This window comes from Pantherophis guttatus, chromosome 4 (genome assembly GCF_059756535.1).
Source record: "Pantherophis guttatus breed Tessera chromosome 4, ASM5975653v1, whole genome shotgun sequence".
Classification (NCBI taxonomy): domain Eukaryota; kingdom Metazoa; phylum Chordata; class Lepidosauria; order Squamata; family Colubridae; genus Pantherophis; species Pantherophis guttatus.
In genome coordinates this window covers 119,901,800-119,923,431 of record NC_142066.1, presented here as the reverse complement: position 1 = coordinate 119,923,431, position 21,632 = coordinate 119,901,800, and the positions used below count along the sequence as shown (strand labels likewise).

Here is a 21,632-nt window from a genome sequence, read left to right as displayed (position 1 = left end):
TTTGTCATCTTCAGGCTGGTGTTTTCGGCTTCATGATTCTAGGAGCAATGTGTGATCGCAGCTGTTTCTTCCTTTTAACTGCCAGTGGGGGTGTGAACTGATTGGGTGGGGTATATATATAAAACACATAGTTTTATACATATACCGGTAATAAATAAACTCAAGGCAGGGAATAAAACTCAAGGCAGGGAACATACCTAATGGTCCTGTTTCCTACTGTACTTTCCCCATAATTGTGAGGTGGATTGGGCTGGGCTGAGAAAGGGACTGGTTTAAAATCATTCAGGCAGCTTTCATGGCTATAGCAGAATTTAGAACTCAATCTCCTGATTTATATGCCAGCATTTTATGTTGTTTGTTAGCCTTGGCAACTTGAAGACATGTGGACTTCAACCCAAGAATTCTCCAGAGAGTGTGTTTCCTGGGGAATTCTGGGAGTTGAAGTCCAAATACCTTCAAGCTGCCAACTTGTGAAATACTGCCTTCCAACTGCATTAAACTGGCTAATTTATATAAAATATAGGTACGTAGTGAATCGCCATTCCGGCGTGTAGTTCAGATGACTCACTGAAGCTAGACAGGCAAAGTGTGTGGCTCTGGCAACTATGCAAACTCAATTTCAGGATGGAGGGCGGCCTAGCTAGTATTTCTTTACTAGCTGCCCTTATCGCAAAATCATTAAAACTGTAATTTTGTCGCTGAAAAGGTGCACGTAGCAACGGAAGAGCGGCAGTTTCAACGAACTTTATTCAAAACCAAGGCGCGCGTCGAAAGGTTCAAAAACCGCTGCCTCCAAAGCAGCGGCAACTCCTCCCGAGCGACACCGCGGCCCAGCCGCTCCTCCTGACAGGGAGCCTCCTCCCTTCTCCCCCGAAGCCATCGCTCCGTGCCGCGTGTCTCTAATTCCTCTTGGAAAGGCTTCGCGGGATCTCCGAAAGGGCATCTGTGCTACGGGATAGCCCGTAGGTTGCTCACGAAGTAATGGAGCGTCTGACATTTGACTCCGGGGCTGCCGCGGCCATAGACGACTACTTGGAATATAGGCGGTAAGAAAGCCAATTGAAGGAGCACTTCTCCACCGAAAAGGGACTGGGAAAGTCGTTGCTAAGGCGCTCGTACGAAAGAGGAAATCCTCGCGGAGTCCTCGTGTCTCAAAGACTCGCGTTTATTTAGAATATGTTTGAAGAATATGTTTGCGTTGTAGTCTGGTGGCGGTTCAGATTTCTGAATGCCAGATCTCGTAGCCTAGCTATAGTGTAAACTCTACCACAAACTTAGGGTTGCTCACCTGAATCAGGAACACATTTTAGGGATTGGATAAAATGGAATTGACGGATTTATTCCACTCAACCTAATTGATTCAGCAAACTATGGGGCAGCTCCCTAAGAGTTAGATGTCTTGGACATATAAATTAATGTGTTCTGGGCATGTATAAGAATTTTTTCACTTTCTGAAGATGCTGTTCTTTAACGGCCAAGACTCAGATAAAGATCTGGATTTAAGGCTCATTTTCCAATAGGGAATTTTCATTCCACTTTTGGCCTCAGCATTTTGGCTGTGTTGTTTTGCAACACTAACCTCTAAAGGGTGGTTCACCGAATCCACTAATTTTGTCTATTTATTGCATACAAACTGTTATGAATTGGGTTTGCACAAACGCTGGAGCCACCAAATAGCTGATTACATCAAAACCAATCATATGAGATCATATGGTGCTTAATTAGAACAATTCTAAGACTCATTTTCTGCTCCAAACAGGCTCCAAAGAACTGTTACCTATCCTATGTCAAGCTGCTTGATCTAAATTGAGTAGTCTTAACAGTAAAATTCAGTCTAGAGTAGTCTCCACAAAACGCTCCCTTCTCAGGCTTTAAGGTTTACTGGAGTTAGTGGGTGAATTGGAAGCAGAAAAGGAATGAGGTGTCCCAATTTAACTAATCACAATCAGTTTATTGCAGGATGAAAGCCTCTTCCATTTGCTTTAACACACTAAGTTTTTTTCTTCATTAACTCCTTTGAATTGAGTTATGTCATCTATACAGTACTGCAATTGATATCCAACTGAGGTTGTTATCCAGCATTGATTTATTTGTGGTGCAGTATAGCCTGCTCTTCACCATTTTGATGATGCTATCCAAAGCAGTTTGGCAATTTCTTTGTGGCTGCTACAAACATATATACAAATATTACAATATTTTTTCATCATCACATGCCACTCATCTTCATTAGCAAATACTACCCTATGAAGAACAATAAGCAGATTATTATCCCAATCAAAATATTTGCTTCTTATTTAGCTGGACTAATTATACAATTTTGGCTGTTTGCAGTGTTCAATGTGATTCTGGATTAATAATAAATAATGGATTAATAAAAGCCGCTCCGAATCCGACCGAACACTGGTGAGGTCTCATATTAAGACCTACCTAGTGGCAATAAAAGCGGCAAAATCTAGCTATTTTGCCGCTCTTATCGCGTCATCAGATAATCGCCCGGCCGCCCTGTTTAGGGTGACCCGCTCCCTCCTCCATCTGGAAGCGCGGGATGACCCCTTGCAGGGCCGAGCTGAGGACTTTGTGCAGTATCTGTATGACAAAATCGCTCAGATTCGGGAAGGGCTGGCCTCTGACTGGGTATGTCCGGATGGGATGACTGAGGCAGGTCTTGAGAGTGTTATCTGGGGGAAGTTCGATCCTGTGGCTCCCGAGGACATGGACAGGGTCCTGGGACGGCTGAATGCGACCACATGTTTATTGGACCCGTGTCCCTCCTGGTTGGTACTGGCTTCCCGGGAGGTGACACGAGGCTGGCTCCAGAAGATTGTTAACGCTTCTTTGAGTGAGGGGGTCCTGCCGGCCGCTTTGAAAGAAGCGGTTGTGAGGCCCCTCCTCAAGAAGCCCTCTCTGGATCCGGCTGTTTTGGCTAACTATCGTCCAGTCTCCAACCTTCGCTTTGTTGCGAAGGTTGTTGAGAGTGTGGTAGCACAACAGCTTCCCCGGTACCTGGATGAAACTGTCTATCTAGACCCGCTCCAGTCCGGCTTCCGACCTGGGCACAGCACGGAAACGGCATTGGTCGCGTTGGTGGATGATCTCTGGAGGGCTCGGGATAGGGGTTGCTCCTCTATCCTGGTCCTGTTAGACCTCTCAGCGGCTTTTGATACCATCGACCATGGTATCATGTTGCACCGGTTGGCGGGGTTGGGGGTGGGGGGCACCGTTCTGCGGTGGTTCTCCTCCTACCTCTCTGACCGGTCGCAATCTATGTTGACGGGGGGGCAGCGGTCGACCCCGAGGCACCTTGCTTGTGGGGTGCCACAAGGGTCGGTCCTCTCGCCCCTTCTGTTCAACATTTATGTAAAGCCACTGGGTGAGATCATCCGTGGCTTCGGGGTGGAGTTCCATCAGTACGCTGATGACACTCAACTGTACATCTCCACCCCAGGCCACCCCAACGATGCCCTTGAAGTGATGTCCCAGTGCCTGGAGGCCGTGCGGGCCTGGATGGGGAGAAACAGGCTCCGACTCAACCCCTCCAAGACCGAGTGGCTGTGGCTTCCAGCGTCCCGATATAGCCAGCTGACGCCATCGCTGGCTATTGGGGGCGAATCACTCGCCCCCACGGAGAGGGCTCGCAACTTGGGCGTCCTCCTGGACGCACGGCTGTCTTTAGAAGACCATTTGACGGCCGTGGCCAGGGGGGCTTTTTATCAGGTTCGCCTGATACGCCAGTTGCGCCCCTTTCTAGATCGGGACTCTCTACGCACAGTCACTCAGGCACTAGTCACTTCCCGCCTGGACTACTGCAACGCTCTCTACATGGGGCTCCCCCTGGGGTGCACCCGGAGGCTCCAGCTGGTCCAGAATGCGGCCGCGCGGGGGATTATGGGGGCGACGAGGCGCTCCCATGTGACACCTCTCCTGCGCGAGTTGCACTGGCTCCCGGTAGTCTTCCGGGTGCGCTTCAAGGTGTTGGTGACCACCTTTAAAGCGCTCCATGGCTTAGGGCCGGGGTACTTACGAGACCGCCTACTGCCACCAATAGCCTCCCACCGGCCAGTACGCTCGCACAGAGTGGGCCTCCTCAGGGTGCCGTCCGCCAGACAATGTCGGCTGGCGACCCCCAGGGGGAGAGCCTTCTCTGTGACGGCGCCCACCCTCTGGAATAACCTTCCCCCGGAGTTACGTATAATAACAGACCTCCGGATTTTTCGTCGGGCCCTGAAAACTTATTTATTTCAACTAGCTGGGCTGGCTTGAGCTAAATTTTAAATTGGTTTTAAATTGGGTTGTTTTAATTTACGGCCAGAATATCTAATTATTTTAATACTGTTTTTTAAATTTTGTATGCTTTGTTTTTACTTAGGCTGTGCACCGCCCTGAGTCCTATTTGGAGAAGGGCGGTATAGAAATTTAAACAAATAAATAAATAAAATAAATAAATAAATAAATAATTTACCATATATTTGGTACTTCATCCTGATGATTAAAACAGAAAAGTATTGTCATTTTTACAAAACATCTAAAAAGATAGTTTCATTTTGATAAGGACTAATAAATTGCAGATAACTAATCTGCAGTTTATTCTGCATTATTGTCCAAAATTGTACATATTGCCTAATCATATTTATTTATATTTATTTATAATTTATATTTATAAATTGCTGAGAAAACAGAGAAATTTTGGAGGAAGGCGAATCTACAGTATTCCCAATGTTCCCATCCACACTGGAGCTCTTCTCACATTATGCATGATCATTTAAATATGATTTCAAAGTGTGTTCTGCTGTATATTATGCATTTAGAATGTTCTTCTCTGATTCCTATTTAGTATGTGCTTTCATTCATTGACTAAATATACACTCGATGCTAAAGCCATAGAAGCTATACCTTAAAGTGACCTAGAGCTATATTAAGATTGGGGATATGAAATTTGAAAGGTGATATTGGTTGATGTTATTAATCTTCGTATTTATTTTTAAGATATTTTAAAGTCTTTATATAATAGGTGCATGCTGCTGCTTTTATTTTTGTCTATTTGGATTTTATTTATTTGCTTTTTCCATTTTGCTGTTATATACATTGACATTGAATTTTGGAGGGCAACTCAAACTCAATGATTGCAGTATTCCAATGCTACTATTCTAGACTTCTTATCTGAGAACATGTCAAGCTAAAATATAGTTGGCTAATTGTAGCCTACTGTGTTATGAGAATCCAGCCAATATGGTTAATTTATGATTCAGAGTATTGTACACATATGGTTGTCTGAATTAATTTAATAAACCATGGGTTAGAAATGTATATGAATACTACTATGGTTTATAGCCTATCCTTTCTCCAGGGATCACTCAGTGTTGTTGCATACCATTTTCTTCCCTACTGCCCAGACAACTATTCCAGTAATTTCTATTTCTTAGCTTTTTCTGTACAGATAGGAAGTGAGAAAATAATATGCCTGACTTAAGGAAAATTAAAACTTAAGGAAATATATGGAGCTGATGATCATGGCACAGCGAAAAGCTGTGTAGACAGACTCTTCCTTTCCAGACAAGGCGAGGACTTGAGATCACCTACAAGTGCTCCTGATAGCTATTCTTCATGAGGAAATAATGCGATATCGTTCTCTGGCAAGTTTAGAGCTCAGAGAGATTAGTAAATAGTCATCTTGCTAATAGTGTGACTTTGAAAGAACACTAGGTTTGCATACTGCTTTTTCTAACTTTTGGAAATTGTTTATCAAGTGCTTTTCAGTTATTAAGAACTTTTGGATTGACAAGTTTTTATAGTACCTGTCAGTTTTCTTCAATCCTTAGTGAAAAAACGTTTTAACTAAATAATTAAAGAACCCTTTTTTAAAAAAAACAGAAAAGCAAAATTAAAACTTTGATTTTAGAAAATACAGGCTCCAGATAATTTGGAATTAATTATAAAAAATTCTTCCCATGGGAAAACTCTTTTGTTTTGAAACTTAATAAAATAAGATTTCAAAAATTGATTACTAGAGAGAATGTGTCTAAAATCTGTTATTGAAGAGGAACAAATTTTCTATCTGATAAGACTGAGACTGAACATGGATTTTTATACAAATGACATAGAAAAAGATGTTACATTAGACATATAAAATATTTGCTGACATCTTAATAATTAAAAGGGATATATAAAGAACAAATCAAGAGAGTAACCTGGATAATTTTGCTATATTGAATCTGCAAATGGGTCTTGTTAAAATTTTGAAAAGTTTTGTGGGAAGAAATAAAAGAAAAAAAAAGAAATCAAGTTCAACATTATTTAAAGAAACTAAAGATTAAGATTGTTTAAAAAAAGGAAGCAATATAAAGTTGATTAATTTGATCCATATTAAAATAGATGTGTTATTAATCCTTAATGCTTTTTGCTAACATCAGGCTTAAGAATATGAACAATATAAGAAACAATATATGAATCTGTATATATGCGTATATACTCACCCACACCACTTATATACACACACACACACACACACACACACACACACACACACATTTCAGAAAAGGGCTCTTTTATATATAGATGGGATGGGATGTGAAAAAGAAGAGCTCATTTGTTCATTTGCATTTTAAGAGGTGATATGTTACTAAATTGTTCATGCTTGTGATGAAAATGGGAAGTCATTTTATATATTTCTTTTCCTTTGTTATATTTTCATTTTTTTCTTTTCTAGTTCTCTTCTTTTCTTCTTTTTTCTTTTTTCCTTACATGTTCCATTCTTTCTATTTTTTTTAATATTATTACTGTTGTAATTATAACAAAATTACTATAAAAAAGAAAATTTTATGTTTGTCCCTGTGCCCCTTGTACAAAGGACAGCATATATAAAAATTTAAACATTTCTTCCTTGCCAAAACAACAGTAAATTAAAAAAGTATTGAACAGGGATAATCCTGTATAATACCTAGTTTGGAAATTTCTCCATGCATCTAAGTGAGTCACAATGTAACCATAAACTCCAAGTTCATTCTGTAAATCCATCCTTGTCACTTTTTTCAAATAACTTTTTAAAAAAAAATAAAAGAGAAAAAGAAAAAAAGATTTTATAAAAGAAAAAGGAAAGAAAAAAAAGTAAAAGTGAGAGAAAAAGAAAAATAGAAAAGAATAATTTCTGATTTCCTTTCATAAAGACATAAGTAAAAAATTCATCACATCTTATAATTAAAGAAATCCTGAAAATTTGTTTGAGAACACTATTGAAAAATTAACAAAGTATATTAAGCAATTATTGCCAATTATATTTAGGATAATAAGTCTTTAGATATTCACTTACTTCTTTTCAGACTTAGAATTCCTGGATATTCATATTTTCTGTTTCATTCACCCATGATATGACAAGTTCTCCCTGTGTTCCATGTATGTATTATTAAAAAGGTTGTTGTTACAATTTTAATTAAATATGTAATGTAAAGCATTACAGAAATCAACACTTTTGCAGAATTGTAGGAGAAGATGATGGTGGGAAACTGTTTACCCCGGAAGAATATGAACAATATAAGAAACAAGTATTACCAATTCGGTTGCAAAATAGATTATATGTGAGCTGGAGATCACCAACCGGCATTGACTGTAAACTCGTGGGTCCAGAAACACCATGCTTTTGTTCTCATAGGTGAGGCATTCTATATTTGTGCCAATGGATGATGCACTAAAATTTATCTTAGATTAAGAAGACGATTATAAAATATGTGTCTTTAATAGTCATATATATTGTATCTTTATAATATAATATTTGTTCAAAAGGAAGACTAATACTCCCACAAATGATTTTTATCTTTAAAACAGAAGAGTTGTTTTGCATTTGTTGCCTCATCTTATTAGGGAAAAATGAGTATTGTCTTAAAATCTTGGTTATCTTACTTTTGGTTTAACACAGTAAACCTATTTTAGTTAGCTTATGGACTGAAACACTTTTGAACTATCTTTTTCTTGGGGTAGTACATTTAGGCTGATTTCTATCCTTTTCTTTGTTTCCAATGTGGTTTTCGTTGTGTGAGAAGTAAAACAGAATTATTATTGTGCTTTGTTTTATTTTTCTCTGAATGGTAATGGCCCAATAACTGTACTCTGTTGGTCTGTACTATCAGACAATAACAACTCTTTCGAGCACAGAATATTGTTTCTCTGCTATTGATTGAATTCATAAATATAAGCCAAGAGAAAATAAAGCTTTAATAGCTTGTATTGCTTTTATTAGGGATGTGGTGGCTCAGTGGCTAAGATGCTGAGCTTGTCAATCAAAAGGCCGACAGTTCAGCGGTTCGAATCCCTAGTGCCGCATAATGGGTGAGCTCCCGTTACTTGTCCCAGTTTCTGCCAACCTAGCAGTTCGGAAGCATGTAAAAAATGTGTGGCCTGTTTGGAACCTGGCTGTGGAAGCAGTGGTGAGAGCACGAGTGCAGAGCCCTACTTGCAGAAACAACAGGAACCTGTGCCTGCCGCTCATGTGGAACCATCCCCTCTTTCCTCCCCTACTGGTCCGCAAAGCCAGAAAGGTTGGGGACCATTGAATTAAAAGATTGATGCATATTTTCTCCAAATCTGGGATTAAAGTTGAGATTTTGAAGATTCTGCCAAATTGTATTGGCCTCACCCCTTTTATAAAGTTATTGACTATCTTTGAATAAGAGGATTCTTAAATATCCTAATAAGAGAATAGTAACTAAACAGTGCATCTGCATTTTTAAATTTTTTTCTAGATATAAACAACACAGAACAGATTTTGAAGTGATTCCAAAAGAACGTCCTATTTCTCTACCTTGTAGAGTGAACCGGTGCGCATGCAAATCTTATAATTTTGTTCCTCTTAATGGTACTCAGCCCATCCGCTGTAGATGTAAGCACTTTGCAGATCAGCATAGTCCAGCAACTGGATTTCTATGCAATATGTGTAAGTGTTCTTTGATTAAATGAGTAATTTATATTTAAAAGTAACTGCTATCTACTGATACCTTTCTTTAAATACTATCTCAGTATCATAACAATGTATATCTATTGCTTTGGAAGTAACTAATACATTTCAAATTCTGCAGTCAGAAAACTAATTCAAGATTCACCATAAATATTTCTTTATTCAGCTTTGGCCTGCCTGATTAGATCTAGTCAGGAGAAACTGCTGCAAATTCCATACTTTTGGGAGGTTCAGGGAGTTTACGTAAGGAGGTGCTGCTTTGCTGTTGCAGCTCCAATATTGTGGAATAGTCTCCCTGAGAAGATTTGGCTGGCTTTTCTTTGTTCATTTCTATAAGCTTCTAAAGACTGACTTTTCTGGAAAATCTCTGATTTGTATTGTCACTATCCTTTATTCTCTATTTTTGTCTTGATATTTTATTTTTAATTAAAATTGTGTTTCTTTTATATTATATTTTTATGTGACCTGCCGAGTGTAAATTTTGATTGAAGTGGCAAGCAAATAGTCTAAATAAATAAATAATTTAAATCTGGTTAATTTGCATAATGATACATAATATTCAAATATATGCTGCTTCCAAATAGGAGATTCACAATGTGGTCTTTTTCAAGCATGCACACAATAAGACTTTTCTCAGACAACTCCTTGCAAAATTAGAATTTACCTGCAAATTATTATCTAAGCAAAGAGTAGTATTTATGATCCCATATGTAGAAATAATTCTTATACTTATTACTCTTTTTGTCATGTCTGTCCTATTTAAATAATACATATATGAATATTAAAAGGTTTCAGTTGTAGCAATTGTTTATATCACCAAGGCTATGGCAAGCAAAATTGACATTGAATGGAAACCTTTCAAACAAATTCTGATTTTTTCAAAATATGTTTTGCATTAGGTTCCAAATGTGCAGGGTTTCACAGTTGCTTTACTTGTGGATGTGGCCACCCAGCATATTCTCATGAAACTATAGTGGAAACAAAAGAGGAACGTTTAGCCCAAGGAAAGCCAGTTGGGCATGATGTCCCTTATGCTGCAATGGGGGGACTAACAGGTTTTAGTTCCTTAGCAGAAGGCTACATGAGACTTGATGATAGTGGAATAGGTAAGGATGAAATTAATTTTTTTTTAAATTTATGCCTGATTGCCTTTGTATTTCTCAGCCAATTATCCTAGGGAGTTTGGAGGAAGACAAGCATTCACGTACTACCGGTATATATTTTACATAGAAGTCCTGGAAGAAACTAGGGTGGCGTGGTAGAGATATGGAACATGCATTGCACAAGTAACATAACCTAAAAAGGAAATAATAGTTTAGTAAAACAATTGGGATAGTTTAATTGCATGTCTAACAAAATCAGTGGTGTTTCAAGTAATTATGTCTGATTATGAAATTTATTTTAGTACTATCAAGACTTATAGTTTAGTACAAATATGCTTGAATTTTTTTTAAATAAATGAGTATTGCCATATTTTGATTTATACAGAATTACCTTGAAGATCACCTGAAACCTAATAGGTTTTAAATTCTTCTTCCTGATTAATTTGAAGTTATAATTCTGCATTCCAACATGGGCTTGATTTAGATTGTTGTCTCCTTCAGCTTTATAAATCTATGAACCCTGATTTTGAATCACCATTCTGGCTTTTAATGCTTGTCTAGGCTTAATTTCAACATAAAGTGACTAACACTTTACAGCCTGTGTTTAATGCAAGCAGTCTTTCAACCTGATAGTTGATTAGGCTGGTTTGTTTAGGCTAATCTGTATATTAAGGAGTGTCATTTACAGTTGGCAACAGGCCTTTACTGGAATACTTCCTATGAAGTATTCATATTTACTTTACTTCATATCCTATGAAGATCAATCATATCTTTTTTTGTCCGAAAACGTGTGTGTGTGTGTGTGTGTGTGTGTGTGTGTGTGTGTGTGTGTGTGTATATATATATATATATATATATATATATATATATATATATATATATATATATAAAATAGAGCTTTCAGGTTTACATTTTAAAATTGCTGTCTTAAATAGCTTTCTTGAAGGTAACGTTATCATATATTATCATATGTTTATTTTTTAATTAAATATAATTAAATGTATTTTAAGTAAACTTTTGAATTATAAAACAATAAAACCATGGTTTAGTGGATTTTGGCTGAGAGCACAGGAGACACGAGATCGAAAATAAGCAACAATAGGTATTCCTTTCCCTCATGCTGGTTGTTTCCCCCATGCAAGCACTTTTTTGTTGGATGAAGCTTCATTTGAGTTCAGGATGAGGGAAGGTAAGGGCAAGGAGGATGATATTATCAAACCATCAATTGGGTAAGCCAGTTAGTGGGATTTATTATGTTGAAACAGTAGTTTAGGACAGGAGAGAGGAAAGATTAAATATTCTAGTAGAATATGCTAGCCTGGGAAATAAGCAGCAATTCCTTTTTACCATCATGACTTGTGGTCTGAGTTCTTATTTAACTTTGTGCCCTCATCTGAATAACCTCTTTTTTCATTCTGCAATATGTATGAGGAAGCTATCCTAACTTCTTCTTCTTGTGCCATGTCCGTCATCGGACGTTGACGATCATGTTGGCAATCCTATTTTTGTCAACAGCTGTATGAAAAAGTGCTGCTGAGTTTTGTCCAAACCAGTCTCCTAGGTTTTGAAGCCATGATGTTCTTCTTCTGCCTGGGCCTTATTTGCCTTCAATTTTTTCCTGGAGGATTAAGTGAAGGATGCTGTATTTTTCTGGGTGTCGCATCACATGTCCAAAATACTCTAACTTTCGCTTTTTTAATGGCTTTGATTATTTCCCTTTGCTTTCCCAGGCGGCTTATCACCTCATTTGTGATTTTGTTAACCCAGTTTATACGTAACAGCCGTCTGTAAATCCACATTTCAAATGCTTCTAGTTTCTTCAAGTGGTTTTCTGTCAGAGGCTAACTCTCTACTCTGTAGAGCAGGATAGAAAAGATGTATCATCTGACAAGCCTGATTTTCAGTTTTAGGCTTATGTCATGACTGCAGAAGACCTTTTTCATTTTGAAGAATGCTGTTCGAGCTTTCTCTATCCTTGTCTTTACTTCACTGATCATGTCCCAGCTTTCAGGTAAATTAAAACTGAGGTACGTGATCCTTTCAACTTTTTCTAATGGTATTCCTTCCAAATTTCTCAATGGTAAATTAATGGATTGTTTGCTGATGACCATGATCTTGGTTTTTGAGGTGTTAAGCTTCAAGTCATATTTTTCAGATATTTCTGAGACTCCGTTGATGAGGAGCTGAAGGTCTTCATATTTACTGGCAAGCAGAACTGTATCATCAGCATATTTTAAATTGTTGATCTGAACACCATTTACTTTGAGGCCATTTACAGTAAACACCATTTACTTCTACTGGGATCATCAATCCTGTGGCTTTTCTTATTTTTGCTTTTTTTTATTGCGTGTTCAATCTCCGCCATAGTGATGTTTGGTCCAGTTGTTATACTTCCCATATCAATATCATCCCTAGTGTCCTCAAAAAGTTCTTCAATATATTCCTTCCATCTTTTAGTTTTTCATCCTCATCCAAGATGATTTTCCCCTTCTTGTCAACTAAGTTGTTGGTTTTCTTTTTGAAGACACCTGCTGCTTCTTTACTTTTTTGTGTAAATTGAAATGATCATGAATACGTTCTGTCTCTTCTATTTCTTTGCATCTCTTTGTAAACCACTTTAATTTTGCCAGTCAAATTTTTCTGCAATTCATTGTATTTTTCTTTGTTTTTATTTTTATAAGAGCGTCTTTCATCTATGAGATGAAGAATTTCATCCATCATCCACTGTTGTTTCTTGTGGTACCTCTTTCTTTGTTTTGAGTTTGTTACCTCTACTATTGCACTTCTACATCTTCATTATTTAGGTTGTTTGTTTCTCTTAAATGAATTTCTAGATCTTCTTTTATCTTAACTCCATGTTTAATGATGAAATCACTGTCAATTCTTGGTTTAGGAGGATTTGGCTTTTTCATCTTTTTTAGTTTCAGCTGGACTTTGGCAAGTAATAAATTATGATCAGATGGTACATCTGCGCTTGGGTATGTCTTTGCTGATTTTACTGAGTTTCTAAACCTTTTGTTTATCCTAATTATCCTGAGTTTTCTTTTTTTTTTCTATCATTGGATTTGTTGGACTCTCCTTCTGCTGGAATTTCTCTAAATTGAGCTTTATCTGTAACTTATCAATACATTTCAAATAAATTTTGACCCAGAAAAAATATTATCCTTCTTATACTTCATCCCTTTTACAGAGATTAAGAAAGCTATATTAGGATACATTTTAATTGTTGCTTCTGTCAATATATTTGATTGTTTTTTACTTTAATAATAGCTTAATCATTGGTCTTATTAAAATCTATTTCATAGTTACTCCCAAATGAGTACCAGTGCTTATTTTGCAACAAAAATGTAGTACTAAAAATGTAGTATTAAGAAATATGTTATACAGTGGTGGGATTCAATTTTTTTTACTATCGGTTCTGTGGGCATGGCTTAGTGGGCATGGTAGGGGAAGGATACTGTAAAATCTAATTCCCACCCCACTCCAGGGAAAGGTTACTGCAAAATTCCCAATTTCCTCCCGATCAGCTGGGACTCAGGAGGCAGAGAATAGATGGGGGCGGGGCCAATCAGAGGTGGTATTTACCGGTTCTCCGAACTACTAAAAATTTCCACTACCAGTTCTCCAGAACTGGTCTGAACCTGTTGAATACCACCTCTGGTGTTATAGTATATTACGTTATATTTTATAAATTTATTTTTTATTTTATTTATTAAATTTTTGCCATTCATCTACCTGCTAGGTGACTGTAAATAAATATAAAATAAATATTTATAAAATAATAAATTTTACTTTATGTTCAAATGTTCTCTGAATTGGACTCCATCAGATATGTGGGGTATTATCTTAAGCTGGAGGTTTATATTGATATTTGGGTCAGGGCAAGCAAACAAAATGAAATGAACTGCAGCAGTTTGCTGTTATCCTTGCTAACAGTGGCTGTTTTCAAGCTTTTCTTGATGACAATTTAACCAATGACTGAATGTTTAGGTTGATACGTACAGTATGATTTACATTTTTAATTTCGATGTGACCTGTAGAAAATAGAATTAACCCTTCTGATGAGTGTTGATTCATCTTGATTATCCTATTTTATCCACACTATCAACTTATTCCTTTTATACTACTCCATCATCTAGTAGAAATGCTGTTCAATATCTTTGGTGGTCTTAATCGAACAAATATTTAACCTAGACTTTATTCATCAGCAGTAGTAGTTTAATTTTAATTGTTAATGTTTGTTTACTTTTAAGGAGCACCTTCTTCTCAATTCTTAGAAGCTCCTGTAACCAACATGGATAATCCATTTTTAAAAGCATTCCAAGGTCCATCCAGTTCTATGCAATTAACAGATGGTAATGATTTTTACATTTTTTTATAGTTGATTAAATAGATTTTAAATGCATTTTAAAATCTAATCAAATTATTGTCTTTAAGGAAGTACAAGTACAACAATGCAAGTTTCCAGTTTAAGGAGATCTGAAGAAGATGATATGGCCTATTTTGAAAGACAATATCAGGCACGGGTAAGTCCACAGCATACATTATTTAAAGCAGAAGCATTTCTTTCTGTTTAAAAATAATTTGTTCAAATGGCACTTAGCACACATAATAATGTGTTGACAATTTTAAATAGTACATTGGGAAACTGTAGTGATATCTGAAAATCGAATGTACTTAGATGGGGATAGCAGGACTATCGTGACATGCAAAAACAAAGAAGAGTGTTTGTATAATTTATATTGAAGACCAGTGACTTTTTTCAAAAGCAAAAAAGTTTTACAGGCAGCACATCTGCCTATTTATTCAGTAATGCAATTGCACAAATAATATTTACATTATTGGCTAAACATTGTATAAATCTTGCTACATCAAGTTTTAAATTCTATGCATGATAGTCAATCGTATCAACTAATTCATGTGTTTCTCTACCTCCGCCTTAGATCATAGCTTATGAGATTTCCAACAATGGCATAACTCATAGATTTCAATTTGTGAGTTTGTGTCAATTCATATGGGTGCTTGGATGTAGATGCATTCTGCAAAGGAAATTTCTTATTCTGTAGGATAAGAAAATGTAGCAATAATGGGATTAGATCAGGGGTATCAAACTTGAGGTGCCATGTTGTTGTCACGTGATGTATCGCAACTTTTCCCACCTTTGCTAAACTGAGGGTGGGAGTGGCCAGCACTTGACACACCCACCCCACAGGCTGAAAGTTTGACACCCTTGGACTAGATGAAAGTTGTTTTCTAGAGTTTGCAGAAAACAAGGAGAGCTTATGTTTCAAGTAATTTTATGATTTTTTTCATTACAGTTGAAGCAAGAGAAGGCGAGGGATCAGAAAGGCAAAAGTCCTATGCCAACAAAGACCCAACATCATCAATAATATATTTGGGTTTCATTGTAATTTATCAGCATCTCTGTCCCTATCTATCTGTCTGTTTATCTATTTGCAGTGATTATAGTACAATATGTTTATTTTTCTATGCCAATTTTGTTGTTTGATAATACAGGCATTGTATGATACAGGCATTCAGGCATTGAAGCAAAATAATGCTATCCATTTAATTCTGCATACTTGAAAATCAGTAATGGAAAAAATTCAGGTTTCGTGACAGAAAACTATTATATGAACATTGAGAATTACTTTTTCAGATTATTTTATTATTGTTAAAGATTTGCATTTTATTTGTTTTCTGTATTTCCAGATTTGAAAATGTTGATAATAAAGAAAAACAAATAATCATTATAGGTGGTAATTGAGCCAAAAATTTCTGTTGCTAAGCAAGACAGTTGTTGTGAATTTTGCCCCATTTTAAGATCTTTCTTGCCATAGTTGTTAAGTGAATCACTGCAGTTGTTAAGTTAATAACATGGTTGTTAAGTGAATCTGACTTCCCCATTTATTTTGCTTGTCAGAAGGTTACAAAGATAATCACATGGTCCTGGGACATTGCCACTGTCATAAATATGAGTCAGTTGGCAAGTGTCTATATTTTGATCACATGACTATGAAGTTGCTGCAATGATGTGACAAACGGTCATAAGTCACTTTTTTTCAATGATGTTATAACTTTGGTCACTAAATGAACTGTTGCAAGTCAATGACTACCTGTATAGTTGAATTGATTTATCTAAAAATAATGCAGTAAAAATGTGGTTGACTGATTATTAGATGATTTGGATTGGATGACATACATCTTATGCCTTGTTTTTTTAATAGGATATCCCTTATTAAGCCAGCCTTATAGATGATAGCTGAAATTTCATTGCATGCAGCTCTCAAAGGATTGCCACCTCCGATATACACTATATAAACATGATAAACAAATATGCATGTACCCACATATATTATATGACGCAGAGAAACAACACAATCTAATTCAGATATATACATGTACATGGTGAGAAAAACGAATCTTGCGAGTTTACCAGATGGATGGCATAGAGAACAAAGCTGTTACAGAATCTGATAGTCCTGCTAGAAATACTTCAAAACCACCCCCCAAAGCGTAGCAACAGAAACAGACTGTAAAGTGGGTGGGTGGCAGGGGTGGGTTCTAATTTTTTTTACTACCGGTTCTGTGGGCGTGGCTTATTTTGTGGGTGTGGCTTGGAGGTAATGTGACTAGGTGGGCGTGGCTAGCTGGTCAGAGTCATTTCTGGAAGGTCCTCGCACTTACGACCAGTCCTCGCACTTACGACCCGACTAATTTGTTTGCTTTTAACACTGATCAGCTGTAGGACGGCCCTTTGAAGCCCCGTGGCAAGAGTTTAAACAGTTTTTTTTCCCTCTAGTCATCAGCTGGGACTCAGGAGGCAGCAATAGATTGGGGATGGGACCAAATAAAAGGTAAGAATAACGTGGGGGTGGGGGGGAAGGGCGGGGGGGGAGAACCGGTTCGGTGATGTCATATCGTCACCGCTACCAGCTCGGCCGAACCGGACCGAACCAGGAGGAACCCACCACTGGTGTGTGGGGTCTGTAATAATGCTTTGAGCTCTACACAAATAGACCTTATAAGCAGTATCCTGAATAATGGTATCCTGAATAATAGGAAGCAAGCTTCCTACAATCTTGGCTGTGCTTATCACTCTCTGTATGGACCTTTTATCTGAGGCACTGCTACCACCAAACCAAACAGTGATGTAGTTTGTTAAGATGCTCTCAATCTTGCCTCTGTAAAAAGTGGCCAGGACAGGAGAAAGATGCACTCTCCTCATCCAATGCAGGAAATGCAGATGCTGGTTTGCAAGCTTCACTAAGTATGACATGTAGAGAGACCAGTTCAGATTGTTAGTTATCTGCACCCCCAGATACTTAATACTGTTGACCACCTCTATAGCTGTATCCTTGATATTGAGTGGAATATGACTATATTGGTTCTTTCTAAAATCTACAATGATCTCCTTTGTTTTATTAACATTTAGAACCAGGTTACTTCTATTACACCAGTCCACCAGACCTTCACCTCTTCCCTGTAAACATCTTTACTGTCATCCTGGATAAGACCCACTGCTGTTCATCCAATATGATTCATAGCAGATTTGGCACAGCAGTTGTGAGTCATTAAATTGAACAGTACAGGATTCAAGACACAGCCCTGTGGGGAATATGTATTCGAGATGGAGTTGGAAACTTTTCTTCCAACTCGCACAAACTAAGGCCTATCAAATGTCCAGTGACATAAAGGAATATTAAAACCTAATAGGCCCAGTTTGTTCACCAAATGCTGAAGAATGAATGTGCTGAATGCCAAACTTAAAATCAACAAACAGCATTTGCACATTCTTTTCCAAGTGCCCCAATTTAAGATGAAGCACACAGGAAAGTGCATTATCTATAAAGTGGTTCTTCTGATAGGCAAACTAATGAGTCAAATGTAGGGGGTAAAAACTTCATCAAAATGGAAGTGAGTGCAACTGGATGGTAATCATTAAGGCATGTGATTTTTTTGGCACTGATACAATGTTTGCAGTCATGTCTGTGAGAACAGTGGCCATCTGAACAGCACACTCCTTAAGTATTGTCCAAGGATATTAGCAGCATGCAGAACTTTTTGAATGTTGATTTTCTGCAGCACCTAAACAGCAGTTGTATCAAACCTGAGCAGCTGTTCGTCAGGAAGAGGAACAGCCTTCCTTGCTGGAATGTTATTAGTGGCCTCAAACCATCTAAAAAACATTTAGCTTGTTTAGAAAATCTGTGTCACCCTTACATGTTAGGGAAGCTACTTTATAGTTAGTAATAATCAAATACCTTGCCATTTACTAGGATCCATAGGATCTTGAAAGAAATTCTGCACTTTCTGACTATAAGACCCGCTTTGCTGTTTTTACAGTATGTCTCAAATCAGCTCTTGCTATGGTAAGTGCTGCCACATTGCCTGATTTGAAAGTGGTGTTTCTCACCTTCAACATTGCACTGACCACCTGAGACATCCAAGGTTTCTTATTTGCTCTCATAACAATCGTCTTAAGAACACTGACATCCTCCAGACACTTTTGAATATAAATAGACACAGTAGAACAGGGGTGTAAAACTGACAGCCTGTGGGCTGGATGCATCATGTGCAGGCCACTCACCCGTCTCCCCAAAAGCAAAAACCGTGGTGATACGTGATGTGACGCGATCGAGTTTTGACACCCATGCAGTAGCATATTTGTTGACATCAGTATGTTGTCCAGTATGTTTGAGGAACATACCTAACAGTAAACTTTGGATCCAAGATGGATTGATGACATCAGCAAGTATTGTGGATCCAACTGGCAAAAGGAAATTCAAGACCATATTGCTTGGAAACATGCGGAAGAGGCCTTCATCCCACAGTGGATAGACAATGGCTAAAATGGTGATGATCTGGCAATTTAAACTATTTCCAACTAGCTTAGTTTTGATGGCACCAATGCTGCATTAAAGGTGATTGTATGCATTTTGATCCTGAAAGCTTGCAAGTTAGCTTTGTTACTTCTGCCTGATTAAAAAGTAGCCAGAAACCTAAGTGAAAAGGGATCACTGAACTCTGTTTATGTGAGGCTAATTTAAAAAGAAAAAAAGACCCACCTTTTCAAAAACCACTGGCAAAGTATGCACAACACTTCATGAATATGGGAAAAAGAGTTTTACCCAGGAAGATTCTATGTAAGAAGGATCAGGCAATTCAACTACCTAGGATACACAGTATTCTGTAGCAACCATGGAGAGGAAGCACGCCCATCATAGCACACAGTAGCCAAACAGGAATGAAAAACTCCCTTTTTCACACATATCCTCCCCCCCCCAAAACAAAACAAAACAAAACAAAACAAAAAACAAAAAGCGAAAGACACCGAAAGCTCAGGACCAATAGCTAAAGAGCCTTCCTCAGATTTGCCCAGTCAGATCCGAGAAAGACTTCTTGGCCGTTAACCTCTCGCGCAGGCTTAGATTGATTTAGTATCTCACGTGACTGTATTAGAGGGCGCAATTTTGGCTGCGTGCTGTGAGTATCTCCTTCCCTCGTTAGGGTGAGCGTTCGATCGTTTTTCTACAATTCTCGAAATTCTAATTGGCTCAATGATTAAAACAGACGGTTGGCTGCGTTCTGAAATAGAGTGAACACTGGAGGAAGGCAAATAAAATCCAAAGAGCATCTCCCAGCCACGTTTTAAGTGATTATTTGATTATAAAAGGCTGAAACCGTAAGGGCTTTTTCTGAATCGCTTCTTTGTAGCAAAGCAAAAAACCGCGAAGAGACTGACAGTCTTGAGTCACCTAGTCTTGCTGAGAAGTGGAGTCTGTTAATAGTGTTTAACTTTTTACGTGTGGCTAGATTGCATCACGCCTTAAACGAAAACGTTGGCAATTAAACGAGGAGATTCAGCTGCGTAAGAGTTTGTGGTTTACTACGGCATGCACTGCAAAGCCAGCCAGTTAGGTTAACTTGGTTCAAGAAACTGTGAGTAAGTAAATGGCTTACCAAAAGTTACTTTTTTTGGTATACTAATTCCAAGAGGTTCATCCTGTGGAATATCTGCAGCCCAGCCTCGTGGAATAGCTATCGTTTTAATAATTTAATAATTATATGAAGATAGGCAATTGCAGTAATAGGTGGTGTACTCAAGTGACTTACAAATGAGGTAAAACAAGTGGAATTTTTGTAACTACCTAATTGAGTGTTCTGGAATAAACATTACCATTTTATTTCTTGCAACATTCAACCAAATTTGTACTGTTTTTAGATTAGTGAAATAGAAAGCTAGGTAGGATATGTTTTCTGTAAATCTTGTGTCCATAGAAAATGGTAATTATTTGGATGGCTACTTTTAAATTAAACTAGCTTGGGGTAATCTTTAAAGCAGAATGGCTAAAAGTAGATCTGATCCACTAATGAATTTGTTGATGAATTGAAGTATAGTGGTTGAAATCTTGAATTAAAGCAGGGAGATCTTAAGTTGTAAACCAGCCTCAGCAACAGCAGTTTACTAATATAGGTAATCTTAGATGTACAACCACAGTTGCGAACAAAATTTATGTTGCTGGGCAAGACAGTTGAGTTTTTCACCATTTGATTATCTTTCTTGCTACAGCGGTAAAGTGAATCACTGCAGAGTTAGTAACATGGTTGTTAAGCAAATTTCTTTCTGTCCAACTTACCTCACAGGGTTGTTTTAGGAAAAATACTATAAGAAACAATACCTTGAGCTCCTGAATGAAAAGCAGGATATAAATCTAATAAATCAATAATTTAATAACATTAATAATTGTAACAGTGGCAACAATTCATTAACTCATACTTTAACGTTGAATTTTAACTATTCTTGCCTCTTATTTAAAATTTATGTATATGTTTTGTTTTAATATTTTATTTGTAGACTACCCAGAACCCAGTTGAATATTTGTACACTATCCAATGAGGAATATGGGTAGTTTTCTAAATTTAATAAATAAAATATTGTGGAAATTAAATAAGTAGGAGTGATCTTGGGCAATAAGATTGAAGCAGGTGAGATGGGAATCAGCATTTCCCAGGCTGGAAAAATTATGTCAAAAGATTCCAGCTGATTTTCATACTGTTACACCAGGGTGGATTTGATTTAACTCAAACTGATTTAAATCATGATTTAAATCACTAGTCAGTAAGGCTTGATTTAAATCATAGTTTTCTACATAAAGACTAATTCTTGCTGGTATAACTTTAATATGCAAGTAGATGAAGATTTTTAGAATAACAACTTTTCATATTAGTTTTTTTATCCCCAGTTTAATAGGTTAATCATTCATATTTGGACAACTTTTCTGTTGTACTTAGGAAGGAGAAAATAATCATTACCTTAATAATAACAATTTAAATAGATTTATTCAACTGAAACAATAAAATTACAGCATATGTTATTTGCTTAAACAAACATCCATGTTTGTTAACTAATTTGGCTAAACAATATATATTTTAAGAAACTTTGTCAGCCCAGCCTACACATGAAAAACTTAAATACTGTCCTCTGTAACTCACTCCTCATCTTCATCTTCTTCGTTCATAATCTGGAAAAGAAAAACAAGCTTTCCTGCTTTATCGGGTCCCAAACGATTTCTCAATTTAGAATG

The 21,632-nt window shown here is 37.3% G+C and overlaps 2 protein-coding genes across 10 annotated transcripts in view; both read left to right on the top strand.

Annotated features, from left to right (window-relative positions):
* Window positions 1–599: 599 nt before the first annotated feature.
* FAM221A (family with sequence similarity 221 member A) lies at window positions 600–15,797 on the top strand. 2 transcript variants are annotated; one of them, XM_034401942.3, is made up of 7 exons: window positions 600–1,046; window positions 7,469–7,642; window positions 8,730–8,920; window positions 9,841–10,047; window positions 14,298–14,399; window positions 14,482–14,570; window positions 15,363–15,797. In XM_034401942.3, exons 1-7 carry the CDS (start codon window positions 982–984, stop codon window positions 15,432–15,434), a joined length of 900 nt encoding a protein of 299 aa, XP_034257833.1. In that variant the 5' UTR covers window positions 600–981; the 3' UTR covers window positions 15,435–15,797. The 2 variants fall into 2 exon arrangements, with proteins under 2 accessions (XP_034257833.1, XP_034257834.1); XM_034401943.3 differs by lacking the exon at window positions 7,469–7,642.
* Window positions 15,798–19,450: 3,653 nt separating this feature from the next.
* STK31 (serine/threonine kinase 31) overlaps window positions 19,451–21,632 on the top strand; it is an 84,856-nt gene continuing 82,674 nt past the window's right edge. For 3 of the 8 annotated variants that reach the window (XM_087892676.1, XM_087892675.1, XM_034401842.3), the window contains exon 1: window positions 19,510–19,555. The gene's annotated coding sequence lies outside the window, so the exon portion shown is untranslated. Of the gene's footprint in view, window positions 19,991–21,632 lie in introns of all 8 variants that reach the window. The other 5 variants (XM_034401840.2, XM_087892672.1, XM_087892674.1 and 2 more) reach the window with 5 other exon arrangements.